This window comes from Rhamphochromis longiceps, linkage group LG4, assembly GCF_057381845.1.
Source record: "Rhamphochromis longiceps isolate RC_006_pf linkage group LG4, R_longiceps_female_GT1.1, whole genome shotgun sequence".
In the NCBI taxonomy this organism is placed as follows: domain Eukaryota; kingdom Metazoa; phylum Chordata; class Actinopteri; order Cichliformes; family Cichlidae; genus Rhamphochromis; species Rhamphochromis longiceps.
Genome location: NC_140560.1, coordinates 2,184,337 through 2,207,189, shown reverse-complemented (window position 1 = coordinate 2,207,189; position 22,853 = coordinate 2,184,337). Strand labels below are relative to the sequence as shown.

The window sequence follows — 22,853 nt, the reverse complement described above, 5'->3', positions numbered from 1 at the left end:
TTTTAGGGGAATGAATCCCCAGTGGCTAAAGGTGCTCCTTTGGGCTGAGATCTGATGACTGGATGCCATGTGAGTACAGTGAACAGTGCCAGGTTCAACAAACCAGTGTGAGAGGACCTGTGTGACACGGTGTGTTACCCTACCATCCAGCGATGTCACACTGTGGTCATAACCATTAGCTGTGCTTTCTGGCCTCTCAGACTGCTCAAAGCATATTCAAATGAACAGTGTGATATTACTAGCAGGAGATAAACAGTCAGTGCACACGTACACATCAGCAATTAGGAGTTTAGGATTTATTAAACAGCACAAAAGTCTTGATATTTTCACATGTACACAAAATCATAAATAGCCCCAAAGTTCCTCCCACCTTGCATCAATGGGATCCCAGTCATTATTCCATCACAATAAGCCAGATTATATAAGCCATATATTTATAAACCATTTACATTTGAACTGAGCAATCTACAGTATTAAGACACAGATGTTAGACATTCGCTCTGTAGAGTCAAAACCAAAAGTAGCTTCTTCATTAATCCTGATTACCGCAGATAGAAAAGGAACCCTACTTATCCTAATGTGCTATTTACATCTTCTAAAAACAGCTCTTTGAAGTCTAGAGCGTGTCTGACAAACCAAAATTAAAAACTTAACCTTGGCTAACAAAATGTTTCTCACAGATCGCTTGGTAACTACGTTTCGACAAACGTGTAGCCTCAGATGATAAAACCATGAACTGGTGGGTGATCGGCCCGTTTTGGTTTCTTCATGTCATACTGGATAAGATACAGTAGACCAACCTGGTGGTGCAGACGCACGTTTTCAAAAGCCATTTGGTTTCAATGTTCAATCTGAAAATAAAAATGACCCTCACATGTTTGTAGGCCTGCCGCAGCACTTCCTGAACATATGGGACAGAATAAACTTGGACTAACGACTTCAAACACGACGCCGCCGACACCCTAAAGTATCAGAATAATCCCCTTGGTTGACTGGTGGCCGAGCCCTGTCAGTCTTAGAAGATATGTCGCATCTTTGAGTTTGAAGCAGAGAAGAAGAAAACCTCACTACTGTGCCACATTTGTACTTGCATACGCTGTCTTACTGATAGCAGGTACGTTTGATGCTACATAGCAGAGGTCTTCATGGGTACCAATAAGACTAAAATCACTAAGCCCTGTGAGGACACCAGTGAGCTGGCTTCATATCATGTTGGGAAGTCAAAGCTTGGCCCACGGGGCCTGTGATGGATTCATACAGTGTTGGGCCGTGTTGTTCCCTCACCATCTCAGTAATTGTCTTTATCTGGGTGGCTGGAGCCTGTCAGGGCCAACACACACAGCCAATGCTGCAATCACAAAGATCTGAGTCCAAACATTAAATACATGAAACACTCAGTAACATATTGTAGATAAACTACTATAACTGAGACCTCCAACATCTCTTTGGGATTTCATTTTAATGATCATCTGTCACAAGCTGGGCCACAAACCTCACTGATCAGTTGTGTTGTGCCAGCCTGTGATGACCTTTACAGTCAAACCTCCGCCCACTTTGTTTGCTCGTAATTTTATTGAGGCCAGCCGACCAAATCAATATCAAGCATTGAGACTCAGACTGAGTGAACACAGTCATGTAACAAATAGTGTCTAAAACGACCTGTGTGTTGGTCTGCTTTGACTAAAGTCTACAGGGCCTACAGTTTAAGTGTCACTCTGGCCTTAGCTTGGCTCTAACGCTAGCGCCTAACAACGATTCAACACTGAGCTGTCAGCTCAAACGGGATCGATCTAGGTTCATATATTTAAAGAGGAAAAACAAAGTCTTCCACGAGAAAGGCCGAAGCGTTTCAAAAGTGGAAATCTCAAACCATGAGGAGAAACATCTGCATTTTAAGGCCTCGGCACATCTGCAGCTTTTTCCTCCACTTGTTTCAAACAAAATCACACTAATGGAAAAGCCTAAATTCTGTGGTTACACACGGGAAGAAGCCAACTGCACAAAGAAGACCTTAAAAGAGGCATAAATAAATACGTGTATTGTCGAAGGACCCGAGGGGTTACAATATTAAGGCAATGCAGTGGCATGTTCTGTTGCTTACTCTCATGGATTTCTGGAGCAGAGCTCACACAGATAATTAAACAAAAGGGGGAAAACTCAAATATGTTAGGGTTCTGATTCCACATGGCAATTTGTTTAGCTTGACAGTAGCGCCCAGCATTACTCATACTGTTTTATAACAACGATGTCAGGAACGAGGCAAAGCGCCCCTCTGACGGCAAACTGCAGCAGTGCAGTAGTTCAGCCTCGTTCCTGGCACTCTTACAGCATAAAATTCCCACAGTACAGTCAGTGCAATGCTTAATGTTGCCTCTAAAACACGGAATTACAGTCCCGGAATTGCGGGCAGGTAACGCGGCTGGCACTGGGGTGAAAAATAAAATAAAAGTTTCAAATTAAAAACAAAAAACCTTTAATGACAAAGGGAGAAAAGGAGGGATCAAAGACTGTGTGGTCCACAGGCCAGGCCACACCTCGCTCTAGTGAATGTAGGCTCTGTAAACTGCTGAAATGTCATTGTCCGACTGGTCCAGTGCCTTGGCCCGCTTATAAACCTGCAAAACAGAAAACAACGGCTGGACAACGGAGAAAAAACGTTTCTGCTGCCCCAAGGCTCATATGTTAGAGGACAAGCAACATGAGCAGGAAACACTTCATTTCTGAGAAGAAAAGTTTTACCACAAAGAATTACAGAAATTTAGAGGAGAAAGCTGTGAGAGCTGTACCTCGTTGGCAGCTGCAGCCATCGGGGTTGGATGGTTGGCCATGTCGCCCATGGAGATGGCTAGCCTTAGGTCCTTCTGAATGTGTTTCAAATAGTAGTCTGGTTTAAAGTTGCCCTGTAAAATATCTGGAAGGGGCAGGAAGACGGTCATTACAGGCTAGGTTACAGTAGGACCTCCTGATATTCATGGGACTTGTTTTTGTCCCAGTTAAGACTAAAAAAAGAAGAAGAAAAAATAAGCTGCAGTCTCGATTTGGCACGTTCCCCAGTTCAACCACGGATCTTTGACTGTTAGGCGAAGCCACTACACTATGACAACTAGGGCTGCCACAAACGGTTATTTTGATAGTCGACTAATCAGATCATCATCCATTGGGTGTAAAACGTACAGCTTATTGCACCAGCAGCTCTGCTCTTATATAACTATCATTAGCTTACAGCTTGAAGTGTTCAAGGTCTGTGCTAATTAAAAATAAAGACAAGATGATAGTTAATTAAATTTTAATGAAATCTGCAGATTGTTTCGGTGAAGTTTAATAAACTTCTTGCTATCTAAAATATAAAGTAAATCCTCGAGCATCTCACACTTCTGATAATCAGCTGTCTGCTTGATGTTTATTCAGCTGTGTAAAAACTATAACTTTAATCTCAGCCAAACCGATTTACTCAGGAACAAATAAAATACTGAAAAAAGTGCCTAGCCCCCGGCTCGCTATCGAGCTAGTGGGTAACAGACGTCTCCGAAAACGTCGGAGCGCTTTTGAAAATATGTGGTGTCTTGATAAACTGAGCCGATATTTGAGGTTTACACAGCTACATTCTCGCCTGAAAATATGTTAAACGTTTATTTTGTGACCCAGAAAGAATAATAAGAGTAATATTAAAACTAACTAGCTGCCGCCATTGTTGGAAACTGAGCTGGGCTGCGCTATGAATTCTGGGATAGGTTGGGCCACGAAGTATACACCCCACCCATCCTTCAAATCTGGGGACATGAAGGGCTCATTTGTCGGAGTCTTCAAATTTGGACCATCTTCGTCGTGTCGCTGTAACGTAACTGGCCTACTAATGCGGGCACAGGAGGATGCAGTTCCTGAATTTGGACACAGCTACGATACCGGACACAGCTGCTTCTTCTTCTTCTTGTTGTTTAACGGCAGCTGGCATCCTTGTACATGCAGTGCTGCCATCTTCTGTTTCAGTCCGTTATTACACTCTTAAATCCTGCTACTTATTCCTGCGTCTTTTGGGATCTTACAAAGCTTCAAACAACGCGTCGACTATTAAATCAGTCATCGACGAGTTTGATAGTCGACGTAATCGTGACTAGTCGACTAATCATGGCAGCCCTAATGACAACAAATCAAAGTGAACAGTGACGTCACACTCTGTGTTGACTTACTCTGGCATTTCTGGTCCACAAAGGTGCTAGCCATCTGACCCTGGCACAGGATGTCCAGGAAGGTCTGCTGTGATTGGCCCGTGGCCTGTGCCAATGTTAGCCCCTCTGCAATAGTGGCCATGAAGCTGCCTTGAACCATGTTGAGGATTAGCATCATCCTTGCAGCATTCCCTGCCTCACCTTAAAAACACACACACACACACACGCACACGCACACACACACACACACAGTTATAATCTGGCCCAAATCCTCTGTGCCATCAGTCTGCACTGGCTACAATGATTCACTACAATTTTTATTTACATAGCACCAGATCACAACAAGGTGCTAAAGGAAGGAAAGAAGAAACCTCCCACAGAAGCAGGCTGAGGGAGGGGCGATGGGTTGGGGTGAGGGGCGAGAGATGGGAGAGAGACACTGAGGAAGACAGCCACGGATTAATAACAAAGGAGCAGTTCTCATGTTTTCATCTTGTTGATATGGGCTGGTGCAGACTGATAGACAAAGGCACACAAATAACTCAAGTTCCTTTTGCTGCATGTGTGTCCCCTCGGATGTCTAAAGCCCAACACTTCATCCGTCTTCTGCGTGGGCCTTGCTGAGTGTACTGGACGCCGATCTTTCCGTACCCAGAAAAAACGAGGTCTTGCCCATGGCCTGGAAGCAGCTGCTGCAGTCCTCATAGACCGTCCTGTCGCCAGCTGCCAGGATGACCAGCATCCCGTCGTTGGACAGCTGCTGGCTTCCTGCCACCGGAGCTTCCAGGAAGCGGCCGCCGCGTGACGTGATCACCTGACATTCAAATACTGAATAAGAATTCATTGATACACTCAGCTGCTCCTACTGTAGGTACTTCTAACCGAGATGAAGGCAGCATGAGACAGTTTTAAAATCATTTTATTTACTGGATCATGCTGGTGTTTACCTGTGAGAGCTCTGTGATGGTCTCTGGATCGACTGTAGACATCTCTACGTAGCATTTGCCCGGTCTGATTCCTTGTAGGACTCCACTGGGTCCCAACACCAACTTCATAAAAGACAGAAATGTGAATATAGAGCTATGTGATTGATCTGCATTAGTGTCTTTGCCTCACACGATAACTGTTGGTGTGATTCAGAGTTAAATAAATATCAACGACCTGTTCAATGAACAACTTTGTCACATCCATCAAAGAGCCGCGTTCACACCCATGTTCCTTACAGTGAAACACCAGCTGGCGCCAGTGACTCAAAAAGTCAGAGCACCTTTCTGTTCATTTATAGCCCCGCCCACTTCACCCATGACAATCCCCACCCACTCAGTCTCTGACTGGAAATCTCTGTGCACTTGATGAATGCATGAAATCATGGATCCATTTGATTTTTCTTCACGTTTATTCTGTCGTTAGCTTGTTATTTGCAGACTGGTGTTGAACATGCCACGGTGCAGCGTACTCACGTCTCTGGCAGCCTTAGGGTCAGACACACAGGAGAAGGTGATGTCACACATGGAGGCCACTTCTGCAGGAGTGCGGCCTAACCGTGCCCCCTCCTGGATGAACAGGTCACACTGAAACATAGCAGGGAGGAATCAGCAGCAAGCCACACCCCCTTTCAACCAACCATGTCCACGTTGGGCGCTTTAATACTGCTGAACCTATAATCTGACTGAATGTGATCGTGTTAGAGACAGCAGCCACTGGCTGACCATGAGTGCGTTTACCTTTTCTGCAGTGCGGTTCCACACTGTCACGACATGACCCATTTTCAACAGGTTGGAAACAATGCCGCTACCCATCAGCCCCAGACCCAGGAAGCCTATTCTGAAGAGCAGAAGCCGAGAACATACAGACCAAAGCATGAAAACGAGCCCTGTGATCAATTTAGCAACAGTGTTGTGTAACCCTGTGACGAGGATGTGCCATACCGCTTATCTGTGGGTGTGATGCTGCCGTTGATCGCTGTGCTGTCTGCTGCTTGGATAGATGTTGACCCTGTGACCTGCACAATCAGAGGCAAATCTATAGAAATCACACTCACGGGAACTAAATGAAAAAATTAATCACATGTCCTTTGCCTGGTATGCACCGTGCACACATGCAAGTCTCTGTTCCTGCCAATGAACAATCATTTCAAGCAAATCAAAGCAGCCTACATTATTGCTTTTACCTCTTCAATGATCTTCAGGCGTTTGCTAATGGGCTCCATTGACGAAGCTGGCTGTGGGCGCAGAGGTGACAAAGTAAAAACAATGCAACTTATATTTAAAACGAGTCGTTTTTAACGAGCTGTAATTCATACAACATGTTTTCATTTCACACCAATCGATAATCAGTTAGTGCTAAAAGCAGCAAAGTGGACAGACTGAGGAGATAATCTGCATCACATTCCTTACAGAACCGGGAATCATCATACGCCATCAAGTAACTGGTACATAACTGACAGTGTCACCAGCTGCCACTACAGCAAGCTTTATAAACACACTTCATCATTTTTAATTCATCTAATTAACTGAATTATTAGAGGACCAACTTAGACATGAAAACATGTGAGTGTAGAAGTGAAGTTTGTGTTGCAGACTAACTGGTGGTTGCTGCAATAAGAAACAATGTGTCAGTGAAACAAATCTTACACCAGATATTGAATTTCATCAGGTTTGAAGTGTTGGAGATGTTAAAAACAACTCTTCTCCAGTGGAGATTATGTCCTACTAACATCTTAATGCCAACAACTGTGGAGTCCCAGCGAGTCACCATGGACAGAAGCCCCTGATCCAAAACTGACCTTCAAGCTAAACTCATGTTTGCTGTTGCACAAACTTTAAAGTCCAGATGAGACAAAGATCTAAGGCCTTCAAAATGAAGAACACGGTACCACCTGTCAAACACGGTGGAGGCAGCATCGACACTGGCACACTGCACAGAGTGAATGGAATAAAAAACCTCAACCTCCGACACGATTGGGTTTTCCAACAGGACAATGATCCCAAACATACCACAAACTGGTTTTGAAAAGCAGCCTAATGTCCTTCCCAAAGGCCCGACCTCAGACCTATTAAACACTGGTCCATGCCAAGAAACCAAACCAACCAATTTAACCGAACTCCAGAGTGCTGATGGCTCCAGAGCATGCAACCAAATGTTGGTGTTGGTGCAGGTGTGCGAATCAGAGAACATTCTAGATAAATGGAAACCATATTCCTGTTTGTTGTTGTAAAAAACATTAGAAACTTAAATGAGCCGTCATTCATGCCTATGCGGAGTATATGGAAACCTCTGACCACATGTTCCTGCTTACCTTTTCAGACTGGCTGAGCAGAAAGTGGTGAAAATGTGGATCATCCTTCACAGGCTACAACACAGAGTGCAGTGGATGAGTGTTCATACAGACGTGCAGTGATCTGACAGGTTACAGTGTTAGAGCCACTCAATCATGTTCTAAAGCTCCTGCATTAAAAGCTAATGTTGGCAGCCTGTCTGCACTCTACAGTGTTTTAAAAGAAAACATTCGAGGTAAACATCAACACAGCACATTAAGGCGCGGTGGTGTTTGCATCATGCCATCTTCCCACAGCCACGCCTGTAATGATCTCACCTGCAGCCTCTCACACATGGACATTTTAGAGATACACTCTTGCAGAGCACCAGTTTTATGATTTTATGAATTTCGGGCTTAATTGGGGAAGCAGCAACGAGTCTAAAGCCACACCTTATTTCCTTCATTTTATCTTAGGAAAATGAGAAGTAGGTGTAACAGCTGTAAACAGACATGAAGTACAGTATGTAAGTTTGTACTACTCTAATGAGCCTGAAAGAGAATATTTGGTTCAATTCAATTTTATTTATACAGCATTAAATGACAACAACAACCGGCTCATGGTGCGTTATCCTGTAAGGTCGACCCTACAATAACACAGAACGCCAACGATGATGACCCCCTGTGAGCAAGCACTTTGGCAACAGTGGGAAGGAAAAACTCCCTTTTAACAGGAAGAAACCTCCAGCAGAACCAGGCTCAGGGAGGGGCGGGGCCATCTGCTGCGATTGGTTGGGGTGAGAGAAGGAAGACAGGATGAAGACATGCTGTGGAAGAGAGACAGGGGTTAATAATAACTAACGATTCAGTGCAGAGAGGTCTGTTAACACATGCTGAGTGAGAAAGGTGACTGGAAAGGAAAAACTCAATGCATCATGGGAATCCCCGGCAGCCTACGTCTATTGCAGCATAACTAAGGGAGGATTCAGGGTCACCTGGTCCAGCCCTAACTATATGCTTTAGCAAAAAGGAAAGTTTTAAACCTAATCTTGAAAGTAGAGATAGTGTCTGTCTCCTGAATCCAAACTGGAAGCTGGTTCCACAGAAGAGGGGCCTGAAAACTGAAGGCTCTGCCTCCCATTCTACTTTTAAATACTCTAGGAACAAGGAGTCGCCGTTGCACAACCGACAGGGTGACAACAAAACCTTATCAGCCAGCCGAGGGGCGAACAGCTCTGAAAAGGCTCCTCAGTAGTAAAATCTAAAGAAATAAAGGGTGGCTCCAGACTTTTGCACAGTGCTGTAATTGTTATTATGGAGGCAGCCGTCAGCGGATCTGTGATGCAAACATACACGTGGCCCTGGTTTTTAAGGTGGCCCTTGGTACGGCTTATTAAAGGGGTAAAAAGAAAACACACCATCTGAAATGAATAGAAATATAAGATTCAGATCTGTAACAAGTGCTGCATGCTGCATGCATCTAGCTGGCGCTCATAACTTTGGTTAATTACGAGAGGACGATGCAGCTCTTCTGTCTGTGAACGTTAGCATACTGGAGTTACAAAGCAGGACAACGTTAACATGGAAATGTGTGTTAGTTTGCGCCACAAAGTGCAGATTGAACTCTGATACTTCTATTAAAATGAGGTGACCCCACAAGTTCACTGTCCTTCTCTATAAAAGTAGAAACCAGTGACGAGGCCCCAGTTACAGACTGGTTCACGGCTCCATTTTAGCCAAAAACTGATTGAACGAGCTTTACATGACTAAAGGAACGTGCAGTTATTTCTGCCTAACACGACGGACAAAGAGGAAATGGATGTTTTGCATAGACCGGAAACTAAAACAAGGAAGCGTGATGAAGCAGCCTGAGGAGCCGCTGGCTCTCACTGCACTAACACGGGGGCTTGAACTGCTTCCTGGGACAATAATTAGCTGTAACGTGCAGTAGCAGGCTGACGTTTGGACACCTTCACCCACCCAAATGTTTACTGACAAATAAAAACTGTTACTGTCTGCATTGTTTTGGTGGGTGAGCCGTTTGCATACGTACACATACAAACCTGTCAAAGGGCATTTCATTCAGCGCGGTCACATCCCGTAACCAAGGACCAGCTCGGTCCTCATGACACCTCCGAGGCTGCCTGCTTCCTAACCTGTCAGTGAAGGTCAGGGAGCAGGCAGCCAACTAAACTAAAACTACGGAGGGTTTAAAAAAATTGATTTTCGGTTTCAAATCGAGTTTAGCTTGAATAAAGCCACATCGATTCATTCAATCCTAAATCCATTTTTAAATATAAATGTATTTTGCCAGAAACTCGGATTAAAGCTCACGAAACTATTTCACCGCCACCAAACAGCTAAAGCAGTAAATGAGAGCAGGAAGACGGATTGTGCACAAAGATGTAAACACGGAGCGTGGATGGAGCCCCGACAGCACGTGTGCAGACACGTCGCTGCTGAACGCCGACACCTCACAGACTCTGATGCTGCAGGTTTCATCACTCGGACCAAAATTCACTGAACCAGCAGCAAAAGAAGATCAAACTACATGTTTGATCAACATCGTCATTAATTCACTCGGACTTTGGCTGTTTAGCTTCCACCACAATAAGATCTCACTCCCTGCGCAGCTCTGTCTCTCTGTGTACTTCAGGAACAGCTTCCAGTCTCAGATCTCTGTTTTCTGCATTATTTGTACAGCAAAACTTCAAAAACGACTCTGGACGAGAAAGCCTCATTTCTGCTGTCAATACTGAAGAAATGTCAACTTTTACAAAACTCTCAGCTGTGTCTCTAATCAAACCTCTGTGACTTCAGCAGCATCAGGTCATGTTCAGATGCTGATTCGTGGTTTTCTTCAGTTTTTGTTCTACTGCAGAATATTTTTAAGGCTGCTGTAAAAAGTCGGGCCAGGAAAATCTGCTTCATGTTTTTCTGTTTTATGCTCACTTACTTTGACACAAAGGCCTCTGCTGTGGTGTCAGTGCTGATAAATGATCTGAATTATAATATTTCTCAGTCAAAACGCCCAGCCCTAATCAAAGCTCCATGTGGCACTGAGCCCTGCACGCAGGCTTGCTGACCATTTCAAGATCACAGCAAACAATCTGAGCAGTCACAGAGAGCACCAAACAAGCCAGAAGGGAAAGGTCTGCAGTTGCTGGTGAATTAAAGCCAAAGATTAAGGTCAGGTAGAAGTCAAGACAAGGCTTGGTGGGAGGGGGCGTTCACCTACGCTGCTTTCCCATTTGAATCCTGAGCCCGGTCCAGCCCCCAGCCTCTCAATAGTGGATGGCTCGGGGTCAGAGTCAGCTAAGTCCTTAAGGAGGAAAAAAGACACATATTCACCTTTAAATCAGTGAGAAATCTGCAGAGGTCAGCATCTGCTGCAGGGGGCGCTGTCTCTATCATGTGCAGGAGACTCGACTGGATTATTTTTACTTTGGTTTGTTTAAACCATCACACATTCTTAACAGGAAACAGATGAATTGTGAACAGCAATGGAAGCTGGATGTGGTTCACTTTGACTCACTAGTCCTCCACACTCTTTGTTTCTGTGGCTACAAAATGTAACTCAGGTGTTGTTTTATAATAATATTTCAAAAACAGTCCAAGCAGGTTTGATTCTGATATTTTAGACAAGCACTGACAGGAAGGGAACCGTTTTTAACCTTTACAATAAAATACAGTCATCTTCACAGTGGTGTTAGCGTCTGAACTGACCTTCTCAGAGGGGTCCTTTAGGGCACTGAGGTCCTCATCATCCTCATCCAGAATTTTTAGTGGCTTGTTGGGCGTCTTCTTTCCTTTTGAGTCTCCTTTGCCATCTGAGTTCTTTCAAAAACACACACAGTGTCACTGAGCTGCCAAACTGAACGTGTTTATTCACATGTCGTGAGAAAAGTCTCAGTGATGAGACGTGTTTACGTTTATGGAGAGAAATCTGCCTGAAAATAGTAACAAACAGGGCTGCAGCCGTTCATCCAGTAATTCTGTAAATGAAAAATTCGACTCGATGCTTTGTTTAACACGCGGCTCTCACCACTGTCACCATGGAAACGTGAGTGCACATTTGCCACGACAAACAGACGTGCAGTGGAAACATAGTTGGTAGCAGCAAACCAATACAGAGTGACAACAACGAGCCCACGCAGACCCAACAGCAGCAGTGATGGTGACACTGGGACATTTCAACGCAAAGAGGCGGAGCCAAAAGAAAATGTGTTTTCCAAAACAGCCGGAAAAAGCTAGCGCGAGTCCTTCATCCCAACAGCTGATCAACAAACTCCGACGTGAGGAAAAGCAACCTCTGTAGCTGCTCCGTGTTTCAGACTCAACGTGAAATAATATCAAATGCTGAGTTCGTTAAATTAGATTCAGATTTTTCACAAGCCAATAAAATGTACCAGTAAAACTCTGAGCCACTGAATTAACACAAGCACACGCTGGCTTCTTCACTGCAGCCACCGTGTTAGAGGCTTACACACAAACTCAAACATGAACAACTTTACTAGCACAAAAAAAACCCATCCATTTATTTTCACTTAAACAAGCAGCTGTTTTTATGTGCATTAAAGCTTTATAAAAATTTAACAGTGCAAATGCAAATTCCTTGCTGAAAGTTTAACCAAAAGGCATCTCCAGTAGAAATGGGCTGACATATCCTGAGCATAACCATGTATAATATCCACTGAAGTTAAAAAGAGGTGCTTTGCAACATTAAACTGCAGTGTGCCAAATAAAAAAGTCAAATATGTATTTCTCGGACCATAAGGTGCACGGGATTATAAGGCACAAGAAACAAAGCAGTCAGATAAATCAAACTTTATTCAACTCATTCTTCTTGCTTCCTCCACTTCTGTCCCATCGATTCATTAATGCTGTATTCTATCACAGCGGCTCTATTCCCATGTTGTTGCAGTATATTAATGACTAACCTCGTATTGTGGATGGATTATCTCAGTTGTTCTCCTGACTGAAGTTTGGTCCGTTTACAGCATCCTGCCATGCGATTACATTTGTCCCTGACCATCAGGAACCTTCACGTTAACTTTTGAGGGGAAAAGTGTTAGTGTTCGTCCTCCAGCTTCACTGTTTATGCTATGCTAACATAGCTGTGTCGCTAGCGATCACGTAGCACATCATTATATACCAGCTAGCCCAACTTCAGTAACCCTACAAACGTCGCTGTTTAGTTTCCTGTCTTCATTTATGTTGGAAGTGATAGCAGAGCTGTACGTTTGAATGTTTTCAGAAATCTCTCAGTCAGAACATGCTATATCATGCTTAGGTAACTAGCGAAACTAGCGAGCTAACTTCCGCTAGCTTCCTGCTAACTTCTAACTCTGATAAATGTAATAAATCCTGTTTTCATGGATGCCTGGATGTTAAACTCCATAGTTACACCTGGTAAAGCAGCAACGCTGATCGTTTTATTAAAGATGAAAGAATTTAGACAGTTTTTAACTCTCAGCGATGCTGCAGTGTTGTTTGACTTTGGGACCTGAAGGGGACGGAGTTTAGGACCCAGATTACTCTGATTTACGAGCACCTTAGTGCGACAAATACGGCAATAACGACGGCCGCCTGCATGTTCTACAAAAAAACAAACAAAAAAACAAACAAAAAAACTGTGCTTTGTTGTGTATCTGCCAGACAAACACCAAACCAGTTCCAAGTGGCACCATTTTTACAAACCAATTCTGGTTCATCCGTTTTACTCAATCTGCCATGCTTTTTCGGCCATGTGCGTATGACAACAAAGGCACTGCACATGCGCGTTTTACCCAAATTCTATCGCGATATTTCATTTTCTCATCGTTGCCTAACATTGTACCGGTATTACCGTAAACTGTATAATATGGCTCAGCCCTAGTGACAATTAAAGGATTCTTCTACTTGATTTATCGATGGAACCGAGGACAGATTACTCGATTACTAAAACCTTCGATAGCTGCAGCCCCAACCTAATCCACCACGAACCCCCCTCTGCACCACACCACGAGGATCCATGTGTTGTGTGGAAGCTCAGCTCCAAACTGTATCTACCAGTAAAACTATTACTATACAAAGGCGTACACACTGATCACTTCTTCAGTTCAGGTCCGGACAGTTTCCTCATTCAAAACTCTCTCTGTGCGTACAAATGTCTGCCACATGCAACATTTCTCTGTGCACCAACTGCCTGTTATGCACAGATCACATGGCAGCGTGGGGAGACAGATTTCATGCTGCCAGCTTCACACACATCCACAAATGTAAGCTGCATTCAAGACCCAGTGTAAAACTGGGACATCTGGGCTTCTTCTAAACGAACAGAACGACCAAAGGACAGATTTATGGTTACAGACACCACACAGTACTCTGTGAAGGTTAGCTTATGGTTTAAATAAGCTGCTGCTACACGCTAACATGTTCAGGGTTAGTCATTAAGCTAATATTAGTGTTAGCCTGCTGTTATTAGATAACAGTAAGATTCGAATCAAATATCTTTTACAGTGTCTGAAACTGGTAACAAGCACAACAACAACGATGTCCACCTTTTTTGTGGAATCCATGTCACATATCAATTTCACCACGGGATGCTCGGCCACGTTGCTATGATGACAACCACGCACGTTAGTAGAACCAGATTGTAACGGAAAACCAGTCGATCCGAGTCGAGTCACGGCGATCTGTGGTGAATCGATCCAAATAGGAACTTAAAAGCTTTAGAAGAAGCCCAGAACTGGGACAAGAACACAGCTTACATTTGTGGATCTGTGTGAAGCTGGCAGCATGAAATTTGTCTCAGAATCCGACGCAGGCATGTGATCTGTGCGGATCAGCCGACTGGTGCACTCATATTTTAGGGTTTGTAAGTGATGGAGAGGAACGTTGCATGCAGTAGACAGCTGGATGCAGAGAAAGACAAACGCATCCCATTTGTGAAGCTGAACTTCCTAAACTGTGCGTAAATGATCAGCATATCCGGTTGTTCAGTGATGACGCGACGAATCCTACTTCCGGGTCTAAAGTAGTCTGCGTTTAATATGGCTTTTGTGTTGTTAACATGTTTAATGTTTTGTATTTTCTTCTATTTGATCTCAAAAAGCTCCTAAAACAGTCAGTGATCCCTGTTGACCTCCCTCGGCTTTTATTACCGCTAATCATTTATTTAAGCTCAGTTTTTAAAACCTTACGGTGTGTTCACACCGAACGCGATGGACGCGAATAAAACGCCCCAAACGCCCCTAATTTGACGCGTGTACATTCGCGTCTCAACGCGTGTCCAAGAAAAATCCATCGCGCGTCAAAATATGATATTTTGACGCGCGTGAACCGGAAATGTGGGAGGAATGTGGGAGGGAGTTGTGCCAGACCTGGTTTTGCAAGATGGCAGCTATCGAGCTAGCGCTTGAAGAGAGAGTCTCCCTTCTCTATGTACTGTGGAGAGCAGAGCAGCAGCGTAAAAGACGTTCTCGCCATACCTGGGTCCATCAGGTCCTCCAGAGGCATGAGCAGTTTGGTGAGTTTCACCACTTGCTCCAGGAGCTGCGCCTGGATGACGGCCGATTCCAGCGCTATCACCGTCGGCCAGTTTGAGGACCTGCTTTCCCTCGTCGGTCCCAGCATCGCCCGCCTAGACACCAACTACAGACGCTCAATCCCACCTGCAGAGCGCCTGTCCGTCTGCCTGAGGTTAGTAAAACTATTTAATAGGTAGTCCTTTATTGATATCTGTGCTAATATGCTAATCCATCCAGTTATACACTGCTAACATGGATGTGCTATGCTAACAGTGAATGCTGTCGGTGTTTACTGAAAGCAAACTGTGGTACAGAGACGACTCTTTATAATATTTCTAGTGATACTCAGAAGGTCTCATCAAGTCCCGATTTAATTCGATTTATGCTGTTATCAGTGTTTGAATGATAGCATGGCTGTGGTGTCACATCAATGTATGCGCTCGGTGTTTGCTGATATCAAACTGTAGCATTAGGACCACTGAGTTAACCTTTGTAGTGATACTCACTCCTTTTTATTTAGACCTGGTTTAATTCTGGGATAGTTGAATATTTGTATATAATCCCTGCAGCTGTCAGACTCTATAGCAGGGGTCACCAGTCTTTATTAATACTAATTTTGAATACTAATAATACTAATAATACTAATTTTGAACAATTTTGTCCAGGTTCCTTGTCACCGGGGACTCCTTCAGGACCATCGCGTTCAGTTTCAGAGTCGGTGTGTCCACGGTGAGCCAGATCACCCCCCAGGCAGCGACGTCCATCTGGGACTGTCTAGTGGACGACTTCATGGCTGTGCCTTCACCTGGAGACTGGCGGTCCATCACAGAGGGATTCCAGGAGCGCTGGAACTTTCCTCTGTGCTGTGCAGCTCTGGATGGGAAGCACATCCAGACAAAGGCACCCCATATATCATATAGGAGACACACACATTGATATACACTAAATATTTATTTCATTTCTTTTTTGTGGTGCCCAAATTGATGCACCTGCTTGATTTTGTTTAAACAATTATTGCACACTTTCTGTAAATCCAGTAAACTTCTTTTCACTTCTCAAATATCACTGTGTGTGTCTCCTGTATGATATTTAACTGACATTTTTTATTGTAACAACCAACGATTTATACAGGAAAATAATGTCTATTAACAAGGTTGCCCAAACTTCTGCATCCCACTGTATTAGTATATTTTGTCATTAGTATAATATGAAATAAAGTCTACATGTGTCAAGTCGTGTGCCAACATTTGCTGTGTAGTAGAACTGAGACATTAGTCATTATAAACATTTATTTAAAATAATATTAAAAGTCTCAAACAGAAAAACATTAAACATAAATATATAAAATATAAGAATTTACAGAGAGACAGGAATAAAAAGGACCAGCTGCTCTCCAGAGCAGGAACAAGGCTGAGGAGGAAATGCTCCATTGGAGACTGGTGTGGCCTCTTCAGGGACTCCAGGATGGCCAGCTCCACCGCCGATGGACCGTCCTGGGACCCGTCCCTCATCTGCCTCGGAGCCGTCCTCCTCTGTGGGCCTGTAAAACAGCACAAAACACAAAGAAATGAGAAGGCTGCTACTAGATTTTAATTTCAACATTGAAAAAAAAACAAACAATAACAGGATATAATCAGATTGGTTGTAGATATTTAGTAAAGGTGATCACAAGGGAATCCCACCGACTAAAAAGGTATCAGTGCTTGCTGTACATATCTGTGGGTGCAGCAGCAGGAGCTCAGGGACTGGGGATGCTCTGCTGCAGAATCAGTTGGTTCTATCAATACAGTATTAAATGTTAACAGGTTCGATATAATAATCGTAGAGTAGACAGTGGTTCCTCATTTATTGCAGGGGTTCTCAGAATAACTAGCCCCTGGTCACAGTTCTCACAATTGATTCTCAAAGTGCAAACCTTTGTAGATTGCAAAACGTAAAAGTATTATTATGCCGCGGTTTGTCTTCATCTGCCCGCCACTTTCGTGCGCCTTTTTCCCTCACGGTGCAGGTGTCTATTTCCGAATGAGGCTCATAGTTATGGGTGTTTTTGTGCTGTTTTTTCTATTGGACGCGATGGTTATCAAAACCAAACGTGATAAATTTGGCAAGCGCAGGAGATTTGTCAATCAGGCTGCAGAATGCAATGCTGTACTGTGCAATAAAAAATCAGCGAAAAAGCAAGGCAGTGACGGATGAACAGCGGGACCACTGTGTGCTGTTTATTAATAAACAATAAAATATATTCCTAAATGATAACATGCATAAAAGCAGAACGGTATTTGTACGTCAGTGGGAAAATAGCGGTGGCTTGCTAGCTTTTGTGCGGCTTCCCCGGGTCAGTGAAAACTTTCAAAAGAGAAATGAATGAACTTACCAGGTTGCCCGATCTCTTCACATATCTTCCTCCAAGCTCGGTCCTTTTTATTCCTGTCTCGGTACTGAAAGCAGCTGGTGTTGTACAGCTCCGAGTTGTTTGCTACCGCATTGATTAGCCTTCCCCTCCATTGAAGTATGAAAGGCTTTGGCTGGATCTGCCCCTTTGACCTAGGTAACAGCCACGTCACCAGGCTCCTGATTGGTTGTCGCGGCGCGATTTGACGCTGGAGTTCAGATTTTTCCAACTCGAGCGGTAGACGCGAAACGCGCGTATGCACAAAGTGCAACACAAAAACTCACGCGCGTGGTTTTATTCGCGCGTCAAACGCGCCAGACGCGCTGCACTGACGCGCGTTTCACGCGTTTTGGCGTTTTCGCGACGCAAATCTGCTTCCGAATTTTCGCGGGACCCGCAATCGCGCGTCATCGCGCCTTTCCATTGACTTTACATGTAAACCTGACGCTCTATTCGCGTCCATCGCGTTCGGTGTGAACACACCGTTAGGATGTAACTACAGCCCAGCCCATGCAGCAGTATATGAATGACTAACCTCGTATTGTGGATGGATTATCTCAGTTGTTCTCCTGGCTGAAGTTTGGTCCTTTTACAGCATCCTGCCATGCGATTACATTTGTTCCTGACCACCGAGAACACTCACGTTAACTTTTATCCAGTGGAAAAAAAGTTAGCTTGTTTATATTATGCTAACATAGCTGTGTCGCTAGCGGTCACGTAGCACATCATTATATACCAGCTAGCCCAACTTCAGTAACCCTACAAACGTCACTGCTGTTTAGTTTTCTGTCTTCATTTATGTTGGAAGTGATAACAGAGCTGTACGTTTGAATTTGTTTCCAAAACCCCGCAGTCAGGACATGCTATATTGTATTTAGATAGAAGCTAGCGAGCTAACTCCCTGCTAACTTCTAACTCCATTAAATGTCATAAATTCCGTTTTCATGGATGCCTGGATGTTAAACTCAATTGTTACACCTGGTAGAGCGGAACGCTGATCATTTTATTAAAGATGAAAGACTTTAGACAGTTTTTCAACTCTCAGTAATGCCACAGTGATCGTTTGATATATGGACCTGCAGCGGAGTTTAGGTCCAGACACGGCTAGTGACGTCAGACTGAACGATCGGATAGTTTTACGTGTGGTCAGATGGCTTCATATTTGTGTGTGGATTGAAGCATGTGCTCAAAGGTTACACACAACTCACTGCACGTGGCTCGTGCTGTAACCACTGAGGCTCATTTTTCTCCATACGTGCTCCATGTTGGTATTTGTTACACTGAAGAAGGAAATGATGAGAACAGTGTGCAGTACGTTCTGCAGCACTTCAGTTTTGAGTTTCAAACACTGTTTAGATTTGAATCTATGAGGCACCAACCTCTGCTCCATTTACACATCCATGACCCATGAGATACATCTACACTCAGCAGCTATGCAGAGGGAGCATGTGACATTGCACACTCCACAGTAGCACCCCTGCTACATGGCAGCCTAATGCTTTATTGTTATTACCAGCAACATTAATCGCATGTCACCGAATAAAACATTAGCAACCTGCCAACAACATTTCAGCTGTAGACAGAAGAGCAGTAGACCTGCTGTTCAGTGCATCGGGCATTTACAAGCCACACCAGCCCAAACGTCATCCACCGACCCTCACATCTCATGTGATGAAGGTGATGTAGAGACTAGTCTTTGCTCACAAAGACACAAAAACAAATGTCAGAGGAAATGATGTAATCATACATAACACACAGAGTGCACTCCCATCTCCATGGTGATGATCACCTTTGATTTCTCAGCGGAGAAGCTACAGCCCTACATCCTGTGGATTACTGACAGCGGTTCATCGTGCACACCTCAGACTCTCAGTACAGCTCTGGGTCACGCCACCTACAGACACTGTGACAAAGCTGCAGTGGTTGGATGTACTAGTGCTGGACTACGGGAGGAATCTCCTTCTGGATGTGAATCAGACAAAAGAGATGCTGACTGACTTCAAAAGGAAGAGGAAGGATACACCACCTGTGGGATGTTGATGTGGTGGAGAAGTCCAAGAACCTGGGCATCCACATCATCAACAGACCAACACAGAGGCTGCATGCAAAGAGGACGAGTAACTCCCATACAAGCAAACAGTCAGAGCTGTTGAGACGGTGAGCTCAGGGCAAGTAAAAGAAAATGTCTGTAGCATCTTTCCTGTATCACTGGTAAAACCTTCTCTTGGAAAAAGCTAGCAGGAATCCCAAAGAACTGCTCGAGCCAGTCGACGTGATGCGCAACACGGTTCGCGAGGGTGAGAACGGCAGGTACACTGGATATCCAGAGGAGCATCGTATCTAACAGACTGATTCATCTCCATAAACCTGGGTAAGGAGGAGGCGGGACCAGGACCAGCGATGCGTTCACTGTCCTGTGTGACCACTGCATTCTGTAGCTACAGGTTTATGCTCTGTAAACAGCAACCTGCAGGGCAGCAGGCTGCACTGAACTCCTGCTGCTCCTGTTGTTTTAGTGTGATTACTAGGCCCCATCGTCATCATCAGCATGTGAAGATTTCCACATACAAACTCAGTTTTATAAAAAGCACGCAGCACCACAGCTGTGGGTCCTGGGCTCTGTGGGGACGTGGCCACAGACTTCTCTGACCATTAACAGCACACGAGTCCCTTTTAATGTTCTTGATTAAGAAAAAGAAATAAAACAAAGAAAAACAAACACCTGTTTGTGACAGTCTATGTGAATAAAGACACTGAGCAAAAGGCTCAGCATTAATTAGGCAAATTACTGTGGTGCTGCTTGCTATGAATTTAAAACCTCCAGTCATCACGTACAGGGTTACATCTAAGCAGACTGTGATTTTTCTGCATCTTCTCGGTGTTAGGTGTCGTGCTTCACCTGTTCTTTCCCCTTTGCTTTCTTTAAGAAGTCCTCCACTGCATCAACAGCTTGCTGGAAGCGCTTTCCTTTATTTATCTTGATCATCTCTTCTTTGTGGGCATGGTACGGCTTCAGCTGTTCTACTTTGATCCAGGCACTGGAGACACACAGACACACAACTCTCCCGCATCAGCTGGAGAAGGCACAGCATGCTTGGCCAGAACATGAAGCTGATGATCCATACTTACTGGTCCTCTGTTCCAAAGAACTTCACAAAGTGGCATTTCTTGCCCCTGGGCTTTTTCAGGTCCTTGGGGGGGCTCACTATCTGAAACGAGAGTGTTTTGGTGTAACGTTACCGTCATTTTCTTAATTTAACAGAGGCATGGACAAGCTGTGGCTCCTTACCTTTCCTGGCCATGGTGGGTAACGACCGAGCTTCCCCCTGAAATAAGACCACACAGTCAGCACCGAGCCCGCGATCTTCACAGTTCACTGTACTCTCTCTGCTCAGCAGTCCCACAATGAGCTTTGGCGACGCGATACATCAGCTAACATTATCAGTGAAAGTCAGACTCCATGAACTGTCAGATAAAGAGAAACTGGGCCAAGCGCGGATCACTCCCAGGTCTGTGTGGCATCAGCTGCCCGCCTCAACCCCCCGCGGTGTTGATTCGGTACTAAAGTATTGAGCCAGCAGTCTGAGCGCTAACAGCAGGATTCGCAGACGGCTGGTACTGATCAGTACCCGTGCTCAGCTCGCGGCGCTCGGTGGGATTTGTCGCCGTGCCTCCGCACACTGCCCTCGCCTTCTCAGCACTTGTTCGGCCCGGTTTCACTCAGATTGCTAACTGCGTCGTCTGCCACCCTTCCCGCGGTGCATTTGTAACGGTCTCAACAAACAAATGCGCAAATGTGTGGAAATCAAGCCTTTACGAAAAACTTGCAAATGTGCCCGCCCGCAGTAACACGGAAGCCGAGCGCAGACATCCGCTCAGGCTCCGCTGCTAGCAAAGATCGTCGCAGACCACAACATTTCCACGAGCCGAGGCACTGAGCCCGTGTAACGTAGGTCTGCACGCACACACACACGACGGGGAATAAAATGATCTCCAAAGACAAGTTTGCATGGGGAAAAACAGCTGCCTAGTTTGGGTCTAAACCGTTACTGTAGCTTGTTTGCTAGCCAGCAGCTAGCGTCGGCTGCAGGCTGAGTCAGCTCGGTTAGCGATTTGTTTGGGTCGGCTATCCACTAACCCAGCACGGGAAACACTTGCAAGGATTACACCTGGTTTACGGCACGGAGAAACATCACTGCCACACGTCCTAATGCAGCGCTGCTCTATGGCCCGCAGACAGGAACCGGAGCACTCAACCTTGTCTAAAGGTTACTCACCACACTAGATCCCCGATCCTCAGATGCACCGTCGCCATCTTACAACTTTAATAAAACGTCGCACTGAATGAGAGGAAAAGACAACACACACCCACTAATCACATGTGAGGCCAGCCCCACCCCTTTCTCGTACGTCACATCCGTCGCTCTGTTGTTTACTACACATTTCAAGCAGCAGCAACAGCAGCGTGCACAATATCTACAGCATATCTTCCATACATAACGATATAAACCCACAATAATGACTCAGCCACGGGGAGCCACACGCTGGTCCCAGGCCGGCAGAAACGGGGAAGGTTACATCGGGAAGGGGATCCGCCACAAAGCCTCGGCCGAATCAAACGGCCATTATTACAAAAATGCGCTTTCCACATAGGGTCGGCCAACTCTGCTGCTGCCTGAAGACACACAAGAAGGAGGGAGGGTGGGAGAGAGGCGCTGGGTGTGGGTGTGTGGAGGGAGAGCAGGAGCACTGCAGGTGGATTCAAGTTGTTCTACACAGGTGTGCGGTGACAGTAACTGCTTCTACGTTACGTGAGCACTCAAAGCACTTTACACTAGGGGCGATTTTAGCCCATTTTTGGGGGTGCTTCAGCAAAATGAATCAAAGCACCCCCAAAGATTTCTTACTTTTTTTGACAACACTTGCTGTTTGTGTGATACACTACTAAAAATATAAAAAACATACAGTACTTGGTTGAGACGTAATATTTTAACAACAAAAGTATACATACCCCCCCCCACCCCCTCCCAAAATGGTTTGTTCCAGCTCTCCCCTGCTCTGGCTCTAGCGCTCTTTCTGCCAGAGCGATGGTGGCTGAGACGCAGCGGAGCGGAGGTGTGAGTGCCTGGCTTAAAACAGGACATATTAGCTGCATTTAACCTTCAGTTACTCTTTATATAGTTGGTAGGAGTCAGGCCATGTTTCTTTTTAGCTGAAAAACATTACACCAGGTAACCTGCAGTGTTGAAACGTGTTTCCCGACGATGTTTGCTACTCTACAATCCGTCCTGCTCTGTAGTAAAATCAGCGACATTTGACTGTCCTGTTGCTCCCATTGAAATGTATACAGGCTGTTTAAAATCTAAAACTTAAAATTGTCCGTAGCCTGCTGTTGTTACCACTGTCCTGTTTGAAATGGAGTGAGAGAAGCTGCTTATTTTGTCATATGTGCCAAGATTAAACCCAGGAGCCACATTCAGGTAAAAGTGTAAGAACAAAGGATCCGTCAATAAAGGATAATGTTGGAT

General features: G+C 44.8%; 2 protein-coding genes across 5 annotated transcripts; one reads left to right on the top strand and one right to left on the bottom strand.

The window, feature by feature from the left end:
* Nucleotides 1–281: 281 nt before the first annotated feature.
* On the bottom strand, nucleotides 282–21,731 carry glyr1 (glyoxylate reductase 1 homolog (Arabidopsis)). Of its 4 annotated transcripts, XM_085402858.1 has the most exons (16): nucleotides 21,603–21,731; nucleotides 20,615–20,651; nucleotides 20,455–20,534; nucleotides 20,225–20,363; nucleotides 11,149–11,259; nucleotides 10,661–10,744; nucleotides 7,465–7,518; nucleotides 6,337–6,387; nucleotides 6,095–6,168; nucleotides 5,891–5,990; nucleotides 5,627–5,737; nucleotides 5,114–5,215; nucleotides 4,818–4,980; nucleotides 4,188–4,367; nucleotides 2,787–2,911; nucleotides 282–2,615 (listed from the first exon to the last, which is right to left on the bottom strand). In XM_085402858.1, the coding sequence occupies exons 1-16, from the start codon at nucleotides 21,638–21,640 to the stop codon at nucleotides 2,541–2,543; spliced, it is 1,524 nt and encodes a 507-aa protein (XP_085258984.1). In that variant the 5' UTR covers nucleotides 21,641–21,731; the 3' UTR covers nucleotides 282–2,540. The 4 variants fall into 4 exon arrangements, with proteins under 4 accessions (XP_085258984.1, XP_085258986.1, XP_085258985.1 ...); XM_085402860.1 differs by lacking the exon at nucleotides 10,661–10,744; XM_085402859.1 differs by lacking the exon at nucleotides 7,465–7,518 and having other exon boundaries at nucleotides 21,603–21,723.
* On the top strand, nucleotides 14,782–16,085 carry LOC146670785 (uncharacterized). The gene is made up of 2 exons (XM_085402862.1): nucleotides 14,782–15,105; nucleotides 15,599–16,085. Exons 1-2 carry the CDS (start codon nucleotides 14,846–14,848, stop codon nucleotides 15,867–15,869), a joined length of 531 nt encoding a protein of 176 aa, XP_085258988.1. The 5' UTR covers nucleotides 14,782–14,845; the 3' UTR covers nucleotides 15,870–16,085.
* Nucleotides 21,732–22,853: the final 1,122 nt, after the last annotated feature.